Raw genomic sequence first — 15,278 nt, forward strand, 5'->3', positions numbered from 1 at the left:
GATGACTGAGGACGAAGGCGGCGTCCTGGATACTCGCAGGACGGTAGTGTAATCCTTAGATGCCGCTATGTAAGCGGCCAAGTCATTCGCCAATGCCATCCAGACCGGCGACCTGCATACCCTGCCATGGCTTCTGCCATGCGTCCTGCCACTTAGGGTCTCGTTATTACACATCGACGCTAGTCCCTGCATCAATTTACCTTCAGCAAACCCCACATCATATGACGTCCGTGGTCGTCAAAGTAGGAAATTTCCCCAATTCTGCCCCTCCACTTCGGCCCCTCTTCCCTTTGTCATGCTTTCTCATCGCTTATTTCCCCAAACTCTACCCCAACAAACGGCAGTTTGCTGCGGCCCGCCACGCCGACGACGCATGCTTTCGTGGGAGCTAAGACTCCCCGTTTTCCAGCATGGCTCAAAACGGCCCAAGTGACGAGCTTTGTCTCTTTGTTCAAACTCAGCTTGGACTGTCTTTGTCCAGGTGCCTGACTACACTGCATTGTTTCCTGCCTGCTTGATGTTCCAGCTGCCCCTGATCCAACATGACGGAGCTGCCAGAGTCTGAGGTTGATGTTCTCATCATCGGCGCTGGCCCTGCAGGGCTGATGTTGGCGCTGTGGTTGGCGAGACTGGGCGTCAAGGCGCGCATCGTGGACAAGCGGACGGCCAAGATCTACTCTGGCCAGGCAGATGGGTACGATGTCTTTGATGCGCATGATATAACTTGGGTCTAACTGATGTGGTAGCTTTCAAGTGAGGTCTCTCGAGATCTTGGATAGCTTCGGCGTTGCAGAGCGCGTGTGGAAAGAAGCGAACCGCATGCTAGGTGGGTCACTTATACAAATGTTCCGAAACATACGCTGACATCGTGCAGAGGTCTGCTTCTGGAATAATGACGAAAACGGTAGAATCTACCGCAGCGCCCAAGCAGTCAACACCATTCCAGGGCTCTCCCGCTTCACCGAGTCTGTTCTTCACCAGGGTCGCATAGAGCAGTTTTTCCTAGATGGGATTCGAGAGTCGTACGCCTCAGACGAGGAAGCTCTGCGCGTAGAGCGCATGGTCATTCCCACATCGCTCGAGATTGACGAGAGCAAGGCCGAAGACCCGGATGCGCATCCTGTGACCGTCACGTTGCGGCACTTGACCGAGGAGGAAGCGACGCCAACACAGATGCTGAGTAATCTCAGCGATGGCATCTTCAGGAGCAACCTTGCGGACGACGATGTGGGCGACATCTTGGCCAAGTCAAAGAGTCGCGAGGCAAGGGATGAGATTGTGAGGGCAAAGTATGTTGTTGGCTGCGATGGTGCCCACTCGTGGACGAGGAAGACTCTTGGCAAAGACTTTGAGATGAAGGGCGAAACGACGGATGCTATTTGGTGAGTATGTTGCCTTGTGGATGAGATCCGAAGCTGACATGTTGTAGGGGCGTTATGGACATCGTACCCATCACCGACTTTCGTACGTTTGGCTCGAGTAGAATTGAGATGTATTTAGCTAACGCTTAACAGCCGATATCAGATTCCGAACGATGATCCACAGCACCTCCGGCGCCCTCATGATTATTCCCCGCGAGAACCGGATGGTCCGACTCTACATCCAGCTGAAGGAGGTCTCTGCAGGCGGTGGTCGGGTCGACAGGTCTCAGATCACTCCCGATTTTATCTTCAAGTCTGCTCAGAGGATCTTCAGCCCGTACAAGTTAGAGTACCACTACTGCGATTGGTAATTTCTTGCAGTCCTCAATGTAGATGAAGTGCTGATTGTCACCAGGTGGACGGCCTACCAGATCGGCCAAAGAACTGGTGACCACTTTAGCAAGCTCAACCGCGTTTTCCTCGCTGGAGGTCAGTCGACCCATTCTCGCTATCATGAGACGCCCGCTAACAAGATCAGACGCCGTTCACACTCACTCTCCGAAAGCTGGCCAGGGTATGAACATTTCCATGCAAGACAGCTACAATCTCGGCTGGAAGATTGGTCTCGTATGCAAGAACATCATCCCCCGTGAGATCCTGTCGTCGTATGAGCTCGAGCGCAAGAAGATCGCAAAGGACCTTATCGCCTTTGACGGCAAGTTTTCAAAGCTGTTTACTGGTCGACCGGCGAAGGACATTATGGATGAGACGGGTGTTTCATCAGAGGAGTTCCAGAAGGCTTTCCACACTAGCAGGATGGTACGTTACCTCTCTGATATTCGTGGTTCAAGCTCACCGTTTTAGTTCACCACTGGCGTCGGCGTCAACTATCAACCGACCGTCCTCGTTGCGAAGAGTCCCGAAGAAGATCCCGAAGGCGACAACGATCTCAAGAAGAGCACCGCCAAGAGCACACAATCCCTTGCCACAAACTGCAAACTAGGTCAACGGTTCCCCTCATACAAAGTCATCCGCCAGTCAGATGCACGCCTCTGGGAACTCCACCACAAACTTCCCTCGAACGGCCGATTCCGGCTCGTCGTCTTCGGTGGCGACATCTCGCAACAAGCCCAGCGCGACAGGGTCAACGCTCTCGGCGCCTGGCTGACAACCTACCTCCCGAAGTTGCCCACCATCAAGCTCACGCCTGGCTCAGACCCTCACAGCGGATCCATGAAGTTCAAGACGGACGAAGATCCTTCCATCGTGGATGTCTTGCTGGTGCATACCGCGCCGCGGGATCAAGTTGAGCTGTTGAAGGACGTGCATGAGATGTACCATCCATTCGACAGCAAGCTTGGCTGGGACTATGACAAGGTTTACGTCGACGGCAAGACGTTTTATGAGGAGCCGCAGCGAGCGTATGAGAAGTACGGTATCGACGAGACGAAGGGTGCGGTGGTTGGTCTCCGGCCTGATGGATATGTCGGACTTGTTGTCTCGGTTGGACATGACGGCCAACAAGAGATTCAGAACTGGCTCGATGGTATCTTCCAACGTAGCTAAGAAGCGGGTGTCGTAATGAAGCTACATCAACTCTGTGTCATGTTTTAGCGCAGGTTCTCTCAGTATTGATGATACCTCAATGGCCGCAGTCTTCAGCTTCCGGTCCTCTAGTGCAGGTAATTTGAGAGGCGCCTGTTTGATGTGATAGAACTGTTTGGCCTCCTCCTCGGTGAGAAACCCCAGTTGGCGAGTTACCTTGAACAGTAACGACTGTCCCCAGTCCGAATCTGTTGACGCCCAGACCTTCCGAGCCGCGCTCTGCATGAACCGTCGATCGAGGGGTGTTGTACTCGGAGTCGCCTGGAGTACCTGGCGCCGGAGGACCGTCATCGCGTACGTGAAGTTCAGGTACTTGTTACTTGGGCGGTTGTTGTTGAGAAAAGTAAGTCTGCGATTATGCAGCTGGTGGGTCGATATGTCATATCTGTACCCATAGAATTCCTTCTCTAGCTCGAAGTCCAGGACGACTACCTTGAGTCCACGCTCCCTGCGCCCGTTGTCATTGACGAAATCGTCTGACACGATGAGAAATCGCCCGGCGCGCCAGGCCTTCTCCAAGTCGCGGTGCATCAACAGTCCGTTAAGTGGGCTATCGAGATGGCCGCCACCCCCATGCTCTCCCGTGTCCTTGCCAAAGAGATGACGTGCAGTTGACTCACCCAGGTTGTAATTGGCAACGTGGGCGGCGACGACTCCCCATTGAACTCCCGAGATTGAGCACCTAGGACCATCTTTCTCTTTCCCTCCGCACGGATCGTATCTCTCAATCACTCGCTGCCTGAATCTTTGCTCCTCCGCGTTGTCCTCCCTCGTTCCGGGCCCCGCCGTGAATTCATGTGTGCGTGTAACGCAGTCAACAAGCCGGTTAATGTGTGCCCTGTCGTTGTCGCGAAGATTCCCCCCGCACTCATCGACGTCCTGGAAGATCCCAATGAGTTGGTTCTTGCCGAATAAGACCAACGAAAGCTCTTCCTCGCAATTGTAGATATCCTCCTCAAATCGTTTGAACTGTGCCTGAAAATCGCGACCAGATAGGCCCGATGTGCCCTCGAGATGGGAAGCTGTGAGGTCCTTGAGCTGCTGTTGTACAGCCGTCATGGCCGCGGTCTTCCTGTCGACAACCCGGCCGTATAGTTCGTTCAGCCTCTTCCTGCTGGGGTCCCTAGGCCGGCTGTGTGCGTCGTCTCTCGGTGACATCTGAAGGGTCTGGGAATTCGCCATGTTGATAGTGGGGTTTGATGATGGTGATGGAAGTCGCATGTCAGAGCAGGAGGAGTCTGAGAGGGCGAGGGAGCCGAGCATCTTATAAGCAACATGGCTAAGTAAAAAAGGGGGCCTTTGTGAAAATTTTGTATCTCCGCACCGGAGAATGAACTCTCTTCGTAATATTGGACGGTTATCAAGGTAAACCTCGAGGTAAATCCCGATGGAAACCTCAATGAAAACCTCAAAGGTAACCCCACCGCACAACTTGACCACACGAAGACGAAGACGAAGACGACAGCGGAGATAGTCAAACTGAGAGAGACGGCCTCTGGGACGATAGTCATAACAGTGAGGACAGTCATGGCCTTTAGTGATAAGAAACACTTGTGAAATTGCTCTGATTAACGTTGTCATGCGCGGACACCCGGGTCCATGTTCGGAAGTCGATATACGAGAAGGAGTTAAGGGTGGCGATGATTATGTTAGATGAGACTAAAAACACAAGTCTAGCTGTAAATCCAGATCCATTTTTGCTGCGCTTCCCAGCGGCGAGCCTCATAAGCCCATGCCCAATTCGAAAGATGGAAGTCTACCATTCTGGGAAAGTCGCCGTAATACAGAAAAGCCCAAGAGGTATGCAGAAGTACTCAAGCGAGCTATGACAACGGTCGAAGCTAAACTTTGAATGACTGACTAAACCAGTCGTATCACGCACAAATAAAACATGCACCCTTGTCGCCGGCCAATTGTCTCAAGAACATCAACGTTAACCGTATTTCCAACCTTGGTCTCATTCTCTTGCCAACGCTTTTCCTTTTGGCCCACGATTCATGTTTGTCGTGTGCCTCCAGGTTGTCGGTTGTCTGGCTTTGGCATACAGAAGGCCAGACGAATGCCTTCTAAGGTCTGGATCGAGGAGGCCGCATGTCGACCCTTTCAGACTCGCAGCAACCGAAAAGGGAGTGTCTCGAGAGGCTACCTCCGGCTTCAGTCTTCTCAGACATCAACCAAACTGTGAAGCCAGGCGATGGGCACTATCCGTGAACAACAAAGTAAGTGGCGATAATGTTTGCAACACCTGTGCTTTTCCGAAACTCCGTGCAAAAACTCGATGAAACCCTCTCCGTGGAGACGGCCATCGATAAGAGAACCATCCTGTGTATATTTGTAACCGACTTCGCCTTGGAAATAAATGCAAACACGAGGAGCCAGTTGCAGGTAATCCGAGAGCTCGATAGCTGGGGCTATTGATGGGTGTCCTTGACGACCAAGCCTGCGAACTCTGGTAGTGTCGGGGTCAATTACAGCCTTTTAGGCCGCTCTTGAGTCACGGTGGAGAGTTGATCTCCAATGGCTCGAACAGTTTCCTCTTCATGGGCGCTTGCTTGGCGAGGCTTCTCGTGAGCCTGACCGGCCCCAGCTCTTGAAAACAAGGCATCGACCTTGGCTATTGGTGCTCCTATGTCGATGCGGGACTTTTCATCACCGACAGGTCTGTCACCGTCGTCTTTTAAGTAGCGTTGCAGATTTGTCTGCGCATTCGACGATCTTTCCGCCGCCGACACGACTTTGCCATCGTCCCCTCTGTGGGAGACGACGATTAGCGATGACGAACGATACCGAGCCGAGACAATACCATGGATGTGGAGAGAGGCGATGGCAGGAGCAGGGAAAGGCGGAAACACCATGGGCCTGATAGCGGTTGTGACTTACGGTGATGATACGGAGCCCTGGTTGCAGGCTGTTGAGTGCGCGTCGGTGTTGGGTTGATTGCCGGCCATCGTGACTGTGACCGGCTCAAAATGCCGCTAGCAGTGTCCGAGTCTCTTTGACGTTATGACAACAAGGCAAGTGATTGGAAAAGGCAATGAAGTCAAGTCGCTGTCGCTGTCGCTGTTTATGTCGTCTATTGGCGGTCGCCCATGTCGGGTACCGGGTATCAAGGCTCAGGTTGGGATCGGGGCCAAGTAGCTATGCTACTTGGGTAATGGCTCTCGGATATGATTGCTCTGGTTCCGGGACAAAGCCTACGTTATTCCTCGCAGATTTGAACTTCGTTGATTTCGTCGAGCGAGCCTCTGTTGAAGATGGACAGAGTCCTAGGGGGGTTGGGTTTGGGCTTGGGACGGAGTAGCTAGGTAAGCGGGCTAGGTAAGGCTGGAACTCTCGCACAATGGCTCCTGGGTGAGGGTGCTCTGGTTTGGGGAAGAAGTCGACGTTGTTGCTCGCAAATTTCAGCCTCGTTATGATCGTTGGCAGCGAGGGTCGGCGCCTCTATTGAAGATTACCGGAGCAGAGGTCTGGGGAGGGGGCGGAAGGAAAGTAGAGAGAGAATGAAGGCGAGGACGAAGGAGTCTGCGTGCGAGGAAGGAGTTGTAGTAGGGAAAATGACGCCAGAGTGGACTGGGCAGAGAGTGGGAGAGGAAGAAATTGGGTCAGAGGGGCGAGAAGGGGGCAGTGCCGAAGAGCGCGATCCCGCGAAGGCGTACGACCGGTAGGTCGGGAAGCTGCCGTCGTAGAATCTTGAAGGGCAATGTGAATCGCTGGGCGTCTTTGTGCGGGAAAAACGTGCTAGGAGAGAATATATTGGGAAAAGTCAAACGTGGGTGTGCCGATGAAGCTTGGATAGCACCTCCCCCGCCAGCGAGTGGTAGGTCGAAGAATGAGGTGAGGTAAGGACTGCCCGAGGTAAGGACGGACGCAGGTCGGAGCGGGGACGTGGACGCCCAGCCGTGTGGGAAAAGTGACACTGGAAAGATCCATGGGACGCAACAGCAGCTAGCGGGGCCACCACCACTCCCTACCTTACAGTGTACCTACCTTAGGTCCCTCCCCCCAGCAGGAGCAGCAGAGTAGGTAGGTATTCCTCTTCAAACTGCACCACACGGGCAATGGTCCTTGCTCGCTTGCTGTTCCTCTAGCAGGTGTCTCCTCACGTACTTCCTTAGGGATCCGTACAACGTCTGGATCGTTCAGGCAAGCAGACATACCGCTAAGGAAAGGTTCATTCAAGGGTGGTACTCAGAGATGGCACTTGAATAGCACACTAGTGTAGCGTGCTGTGTAGCGAAAACTTGAACGTTGGGTACGCTCCTCCACTAGTGGATAGGGGGACCTCACCGTCTTGATGCTTTTGGACTAGGTCGCCGCCACCCCAAACGGCGCCAAACACGAGATGAACCTTCATCCTGTCAGCTTGCCTTCTATCGTCGTCATGATCCCCAAGAGCTGTAGAGAGTCTCAAGAGTGAGGCGGTAAAAGATCGCTTATTTGACCGGTTCCAATGTGTGTGTTTTCCGTTCAGGATCACGTGCGGCACTCTTCTCATCCTCGACCGGCCCGTCAGTGCAGCTTCCCGCCTGCTGCTTCCCACCTTTTGAATAGGGCAGTCTCTAGGTCATTGAGAAGCCGTCGACGCTGGCTTTCGTCGTCAATCTGCCTTGGTGATATTCTAGAGGACCCAAACGCGTTGGCTCGTGGATGATTGAAGTGCAGATGTCACACGAACTCAATCTTCATGGTCCGTTTGGCCATGAGGTCCTGCGTTGTTCCCCTCTCCACAGTGATGCCCTCGAGTTCATAGAGAAAAATGTTTGCACTGCCTCCTTCATGCATCTTAATACGTGAGCCAACTCTCATCTGCAGCCCCCAGTACTACAGGCATTTTCGCCGACATTAGGTGGCGAATTCTTGTCTTTTTGCGCTTGACACCGTCAGAACCATGGTTCACACCTGAATGTCATTTTTGCACAAACCCATCCACGGACACACTCTGGTTGTGGAAAATGAACCCACTCACTCACCAATTAAATGATTCAATACGATGAGAATGCAATTGCGATGCAATTGACAGCAGACGAGGTCGCCAGTGACTCTTCTCTGCTGTTTCTCAAGCCGACCAGAACTGAACGCATGTCAGCGCAAAACCCCCTGACTTGCGCCGAGGCTCAGGCACCCATTCCATTACATCTCAATGCTAGCTTCGCTGCAAAGACGTTTCTCTTCGCCCGTGCCGGCTCTCGCTCAAAAAATGGTTCGCAAAGAAGGTTCGCAAAGGCCGCACCCGGCTGCCTGGGCGGGCTGCCTGGACTACCTACGCCAAACATCAAGGTCAGAAAGTCAAGAAGCATCAGTGGCGGCGCGGAAGGCGTTGCAGACTTGCTGGTTCACCTTCTATGCTATCCGAAGCCATCATCAAAAGCTGCGCCGCGATATTCGTCTGAATATCAGATTGACATGTCGCACGTCGTCCGATCTGGCTACAACGAGACTAGGATCCCGTCTTGTCTGTGCGAGTCAACGTGGGAAAGCTATCTGAAATAGGCAATGCTTGTGTCACTAGTGCACATCATCGACAGGGATTCCTTCACAGCCCCGATGCGGGGGCCGCTAGTGCGATCTCAACCATACCTTGTCTCCCGACTTACACATTCAGGTACACAAACAAACGGCAAGACAGTACAAGGTAAGATACATGCTCCGAAACCGTAACGCATTTGATCCTGACAGTTGCCATACCTCTTTCCAGACACATGCTTGTTATCCGGGCTGTTACATTGATGAGCTTTGCAGCCACGGGCGGGGCTGACTTAGCTCAACTACGGTCACCAACTTCAGATATGTCACCTTACCCATAACAAGGAAGCTGTGCAATCGATTGTGCATTTAAGATAGAATCGGAGGGAAAGAAAAATGAAAATTTTGACAGATGGGTTGAACTGCCACGATAGGGTCTTTTTCCGACCCCTTCCCCACGTACCGCCGGTGGGCATACGGTTAAGTAGCCCATGAGGAGGCCTGCGACGAGATTAGCGTTGATTATCTACGACATGCCAAAAGAATTCGACCACGTTCCGACACTTGCGCCAATAACGGCTGCGCATCCTACTATTCCTAGTGGGCGGAAGATATAGTGTGGCTTCCCAAGGCACAATCAACGGTTTTCATGGCCAAGTCTCGACCGGTACGCTATAGCGATTAGTCTTGGCTGATTGTGGAGCGAAGCTATGACGCTTGGAGCCAAGTTTCCATCCATCATTAGGAGGGCCTGACATAGAGAGGGTCAGTAGCAATGGCAAGAACTGAAAAAGATAGCTTGAGGGTCTGAGGGTGACCCAAACTCGACTCATGTTCTGCTTGTTTGATCAACTCGCAACCTTGTTGTGAAGCCCGGGGTCATGAAGACCATTGCGGAAAAATGCTAGTCAGCCGCGAAAGCAACGGAAGCAGCTTCTCCATGGCTGATCGTGTACACTGTACGGGCGGGGCGATGAAAGAAGGAAGGCGCCGGGCAGGATACTATCAGTCAAGAGGGGGGAAAGACGGAACTCGCCCGGACCTGAGACTTTTCGCTTCGGGTACCGGAGGTAACTGACCTGAGGTACATTCTTGTCAAAGGAGGAGGTGGGTGTGGCGGGTAACTCGGGCTGGCTACCACTGTCCTGGCAGCACGGGACCGATATCTCACGTTGACAAAATACTTTGGTGGAGCATCTATGCGGCGGATAGAACGATACATGATGAAGTTTTTGCTCCCCGCTTGCAGAAATGTCCCTGGGCTTGAACATGGAAATCTTCTTTGGACAGACCAGGGCGCACAGCATGCTTGAAATGAGATTATTGGCCAGGAGGACTTCAAACGACATTTCAAAAAGCGTCCCGAGGCAGGAGAGTCATCACGATCGGAGACCAGTTTGACCAGACGCTAATTCCACTACGTCCGTCAGAATGAGATACCCGTTGGAGCGATCGTCCCTCATCAAATCTGCGATCACCTCCCGGGACGCTCGTGGAGCCGCTCGGGTTTGCTCACTCAAAAAAGAGGAAACCCCCATCCGCCACCTGTGGGCCCCCAGGGCGAACGCCATCCACACTGTGTGGCTTGGTCGGATGGTTGCGTTGTGGGCCGCAGCAGCCTATTCAGGTACACTGCGCCGGGGAACACCGTGAGATCTTCGACTGTGTCGTCAAGCGATTCGTTGTCAGGAGGCTCTAAGAGCGTTATACGGTGATGGCACCGAGTGAAAGGGGAGGGGGACTGACGTATTCTGACAACCCTTCCACCCACACAGCACTGCGAGACGACTCGGCACGTACCTGGCAGACCGACACGGCCGGGAGATGGGAACCTTAAGTGGATTTGGCTGAGACGGAGGAGACGACAGCCGTGGGAGTACCGGTACATGTCCCGCGTTGGTAGAGCGGTTATTTGGGAGGGACACGGGGCCTGAAGCGTGGGAGTGAAGGGATGCGCATGGCACTGGTACGGTACCGAATACTTGTACCACGGCAGTCTGCGTCACTGTTGCCTTCTTTCTTCATTGTTGGCTAAGGTAGTTTCATGTCCGTGCTTCCTTTAACAGCCACGGCCGAGTCAATCAGGCTGGGTATAGTAGTTACGGCGGAATGCCACATGCCATCAGCGCGTGGGGCGTATGAACGACTAAATCACGATGCCTCAACGAAAGCTGGGTTGCTCGTTCGAAGTCCGAATACCTCTACAACTTCGTAGTCAAGTCGAACTTTGCACCCCGAGTGAGACGAAGCCCGGTACACTCGGTGCCAGTCCTGGTTCCAGCAGGCCGGGTGACGCAGATGCACTCGCTACGACATCGAGCCAGGACTGTCCGGATCACAGGGGTGGTGCTTTTGGCGTTTGGTGCGGGGAACCCCACGCGCTGTCTGTCACCCAACGGGGCGAGACGAGCAGCTACACACTGACAAACTTCTCGAAGACAGCGGCTGGCAGTTCCGTCTGGTGTCCGCGGCTATGCTTCCAAAATCCCCAAACTGGCAAGCGAGTGACAACAAAAAAAAAAAAAAAAAAAAAAAAAAAAAAAAAAAAAAAAAAAGCCCGACACCTTGAGCTGAGTTTTAGAGGGAAATACCTGCCTTAGCCGTGGTTGATCATAACTAGATCAGTACCTTTTGCTAAGGAATTCGCGCAGACATAACCCCAACTTTTACGTGTACGGTTTCTTTTGTCAACCGTCTGGCTAGGCCCAGATTGCGTGTCCTCACAAGCTAGAGCCTGACACCCCTGTCCTGTCCTGCAGCAAGGTTCTCGTGCCTTGCACTCAAGCCAGAAACACCTGAGGATCACTGAAGGGGAGGTGAAGTGGGAGTGGGCGTGGGAGGCATGACAATGGGGGGGCTATCAGATCTCTCACACTAGCGTGCGCTCCTTGCTCGGAGTGTGTGTTCTCCAAAGCCCACCCCCCTTTCCCCCAAGCCTTGACTGAGGTGAGGAGCTGTTCCCCTGCAAGTGCGAAAGACGGCGAACAAGGATGGGACGATTGTGGACGAGGATGGCGACCGCAGTCGACGAGAGCGAAGATCTGGAGGGGGTGTGTGGAAATGAGCTACGACATAAAATCGGATCGCTTGGCCTCCTAGACCAAACAGGTTGGGGGCATCCGGCTGTAGGAATGCTTCTGCAAAGATCATCTGCGAAAGAATACGGGGCATTCTGCGATGCAAAACAGCCACCGCCTGTATCCGTAAAGCACAACAACAGTCTACTATCTCTGAATAAGCTCAGATCGAAACCTGCCCTGTGCTAGCCACAATGTCACTTCGTGATGAAGTTGATGTGTCTACCGATGTAATGGCCCTCGCGAAAGACAATGAGTGATCTATAAGCGAAGAAAAGCCCCCAGATTGTAGTGATTGGCTGATTTGTATATGTGCTGTGAATTGATGGCCAAGCACATTTTGTTCCAGCTGTTTTACGACCGCGTCGTTGGGAGGCTGCTGCTGCGAGTAAAGTGGTTTTGGACCGAAGACTCACCACGCAGCTTTCCACTGGCAGTGTTTGCGACAACAAGCTGGCACTGTACGCTGTGTGGCTCATCCAGACCTCACGTAGGTGTGTGAAGTACGAAGACCGCTTGCTGCGAGTACTTGCTGTCCATCACCGCCTCCCCCCCCCCCCCATCTGGAGAACATGACGGGAAGGGGCCTGGTTTAGTGCCCGGGGCCTTGCTGTCTTGCCGGGGGGGAGGGAGGGGGGTTTGTCACCTAAGGGTGCGCTGAAAAAGCTACCGGCGCTGATGAGGTGCAGTTTGGCTGCTGCCATTGCTGGTGCTGAGAGAGGAGAGCTTGGTCCTTTCCCATACCTTACCTTAGGTACCTTACCTAGGTAGGTAGGTTTATCTGTACCTTCCAGGTTGCTGTCTATTGTACCTCGGCTGGGAGAGGAGAGCTGGGCCAGATGCAAATCCCAGTCGCTGTCCCCCACTAGCAGTCCCCCCCCCTCTCAGACACTTTTAGTCTGTGTCTTCCTTCCAAAATTCCAGAGTGGAGTGGCCTAAGTTAGGTACCGTATCTAAGGTACCTAGGTCCAGGTTCGGTGTCCTCGCACGCTAGAGCCAGCCAGCTACGGGCCCTGTTCTGTCCTAGGCACCTTGCCTACGTACCTACCTTACCTAAGGTACCTAGGTAGGCACCTAAGGAACTACCCAAGGGAGGTACCTTGCAATACCTAGGATTCTGTGCAGCAACTTCCGTAGCTCCGGGCCGCTGCTAGCAAAGTCCACTCTCCTTGTTCCCCTTCAAGTTCCATCATGAACACCAAGCCCCCCAGCCTGGTCTCTCACACACGCCCGGGCACAGACTGAGTCCCACGCCCCCTAGACTACCTCTCTCCCACGCCCCCTGGACTGACCTCCCACACACACGCCCCCCAGACTGGTCTACCACACCCTCTTCTCCTCGTACACAAAACAGAAAGCTCGAGATCATTCAGACGCCCATCCTCCTCGTCATTCTCGCGGTACAAGCTGATATTTTTCATATAAAATGAGACTGCCCAAGATGAAATTCCATGATCGCGGTCTCCCAGACCGTGCCATGCTGCAATCATCATCTACGAATACTAAGTGACCCGCCAGCGGCTACCAAGACCAGACTTGACGCAGGTTCAACTTTTGTCTTTCTTCTTCACCCCCAGTCTCATCTTGACTTCCACCCAGAACTCTGTCTCTTTCTCATTCGTAACCTCCAATCTACCTCACGCGGGCTTGCGTCTCAAGCCTTCGCACGCCATGGCCTCAACCACTGCTATGCAGGGGTCGGCGATCTCGTAGGTTCATACATTCTCTTTCACTTTACGCACATCCCAGTCTTAGCTCTGCGGAGGTTCTTCGTCCCATTCTTCATGATGATAGTCTGAGGGATGTTCTTGACTGATAGCGATTTGCGTCCACCAGCCAAGACCCCTCTGCTCGTCCTGCCCCTTCTGGACTACCAGCAGATTGTGCTCCCACGCCTTTGGATGACTTCATGTCGTATCAAGAATCACATGGCCCGGCTCTCGGAGAGAACACCGTCGTAAGGACTGAGAAGAGACAACATCACATACAAGCGGTGCTCGGCAGTATTGAACAGCTCCTTCCAAGTCAGACCAGCGAAACTGAGCGCACTGGAAACGACTCGTCTACTGCGTCTCTTCCAATTTGTCTCGAAGGCATCGGTGGCCAATTTCAGGATACTCCAAGATAGCTTTGAGTTTTGATTCTAATGACGTGTAAGCTTCGTCACCGAGATTATCCCACTCATGGACTGACTGAACGAGGTCATTATAGATATTGAGCTTTCCATCGGCGGGGATCATGTTTCACGACTTGAATTAGGTGACTGTCTTTCGATTGCAATAAGTCTTTTTACATTGTTTGATCGACTGTGGGTCAATCCATTAGATGTAGGGAGGGTCAGTGCTGCTTGTGAATATGTTTGATAATTAGCAGAATCACGAAGTATTGATGATAAAATTATTATGGCCATGACCGCAAGTTAATGTTATCGATGTCTTACTCTTCACTGGAAATGAGGGTGTAATACGTCTCCCCAGCACAGCATCGCCTATCATATATGTATCGATACCAAAGACTGTCGCCTAACCTATATCAACCATGCTCTCGAGAATTTATGAATGTCTATTACCACTCCTTCATACTTGAGGTGGTCACCTGGTTATGTATCAGCCATCTCCTTTAAAAGCTGTCAAATGTGTTTAGGTGCCAGGCTCAGCGGCATGTCTCAGTAGCTGACCCTTATTGTGCTACGAATGACACGTCCGTTGACACGCAGTGCGACAAGCTCTTCATGTAACCACGTTAGGCCGCGATATTTTCGGGCATTCAGGTCTGCCATGTCACTCCCAGATTCATATACGTCCGAAACGCCATCAAGATCCTTCGCAACCAAATGTTGTCAGCGCATTTCAAATTTGGGGGGAAGTTTTACCGCACGAGGAAGGATGAGGCTTCTCTGAAAGCATTGGTCGTCTTTATTCGCGCATTATCGATGTGTCCCTTCGCAATTGGGTACTTGATGTCTTGTAGATATCTTCAACTCACCTGACGGACGAAAACGTGACACCGAAATCATGCCTGGCTTATGCGCATCTTGATGGGGCATTTCTTGGATGATTGGACAATGCCCATCGATTTGGTTCAAACGGAACATTGTCCTGGACTAAACTTCCATGTCGGGCAAGGTATTGGACGAGAGTCGATCCGTTCAAGGCACTAATAGGGGTAGTTTGTGCGACGGCTTCGGCAGAGGCCGCGATGGCTGCGTTACCCGAGTACAAGATACTGGGCAGGAACGGGCCAAACAAGTCTCCGTAAGTGTGATTTTACAACAGAAAACCGTACCAAGTGTTACTCAGCAGAGAATGAGGGTGGGTGGTGCGGGTATCGGTGCGACTCAAGCCTGATACACGCTCAAACGCATGCAACATCCATGGGCTTGCTGAGAGACTCGACCCGGGTCAACTGCGTGGCGGCACGTTTATGTGCCACCGGATTGAACAGGAACCACGAGTGACTAGCAAAGAATGGACGTTGGTCGCATAATCTGAATATAATCGGGAGTAGCAGACGTATATCTGGTGTCAATTCGATAGGTTCGCACCGGTCTACGGCAGAAGTAGTCCACACTACCGGCCTCCCGGTCGGCGGGCCCCGGCAAAATGGCATTCAGCTGATATTGTCACCCATATATGCTACTTTATCATGATATTTGGAGATGTTCGAAGATGTATCAATCCGCGACTGAGGCAGCATGCTAGTTAGCGAAGAGTGCGCTGCGGTAGCACACATGAACACTCGCATTATATACAGAGCGCATAGCAAGAGTGCA

The 15,278-nt window shown here is 52.6% G+C and overlaps 4 protein-coding genes across 4 annotated transcripts; 2 read left to right on the forward strand and 2 right to left on the reverse strand.

The window, feature by feature from the left end:
* Positions 1–542: 542 nt before the first annotated feature.
* PHHY-4 (Phenol hydroxylase) lies at positions 543–2,927 on the forward strand (the record flags this gene model as incomplete). Its single annotated transcript, XM_036638849.1, has 8 exons — positions 543–694; positions 747–826; positions 875–1,382; positions 1,430–1,464; positions 1,515–1,728; positions 1,777–1,850; positions 1,900–2,180; positions 2,226–2,927. The coding sequence occupies 8 exons, from the start codon at positions 543–545 to the stop codon at positions 2,925–2,927; spliced, it is 2,046 nt and encodes a 681-aa protein (XP_036495924.1).
* Positions 2,928–2,948: 21 nt separating this feature from the next.
* CGCS363_v007001 (uncharacterized protein) lies at positions 2,949–4,148 on the reverse strand (the record flags this gene model as incomplete). Its single annotated transcript, XM_036638850.1, has 1 exon — positions 2,949–4,148. One exon carries the CDS (start codon positions 4,146–4,148, stop codon positions 2,949–2,951), a length of 1,200 nt encoding a protein of 399 aa, XP_036495923.1.
* Positions 4,149–5,434: 1,286 nt separating this feature from the next.
* Positions 5,435–5,914, reverse strand: CGCS363_v007002 (uncharacterized protein; the record flags this gene model as incomplete). The annotated part of the gene is made up of 2 exons (XM_036638851.1): positions 5,435–5,717; positions 5,847–5,914. 2 exons carry the CDS (start codon positions 5,912–5,914, stop codon positions 5,435–5,437), a joined length of 351 nt encoding a protein of 116 aa, XP_036495922.1.
* A 7,263-nt stretch (positions 5,915–13,177) lies between these two features.
* CGCS363_v007003 (uncharacterized protein) lies at positions 13,178–13,663 on the forward strand (the record flags this gene model as incomplete). Its single annotated transcript, XM_036638852.1, has 3 exons — positions 13,178–13,215; positions 13,343–13,530; positions 13,620–13,663. The coding sequence occupies 3 exons, from the start codon at positions 13,178–13,180 to the stop codon at positions 13,661–13,663; spliced, it is 270 nt and encodes an 89-aa protein (XP_036495921.1).
* Positions 13,664–15,278: the final 1,615 nt, after the last annotated feature.

The sequence above is a fragment of the Colletotrichum siamense genome (assembly GCF_013390195.1).
Source record: "Colletotrichum siamense strain Cg363 chromosome Unknown KSG_Cg363_contig04, whole genome shotgun sequence".
In the NCBI taxonomy this organism is placed as follows: domain Eukaryota; kingdom Fungi; phylum Ascomycota; class Sordariomycetes; order Glomerellales; family Glomerellaceae; genus Colletotrichum; species Colletotrichum siamense.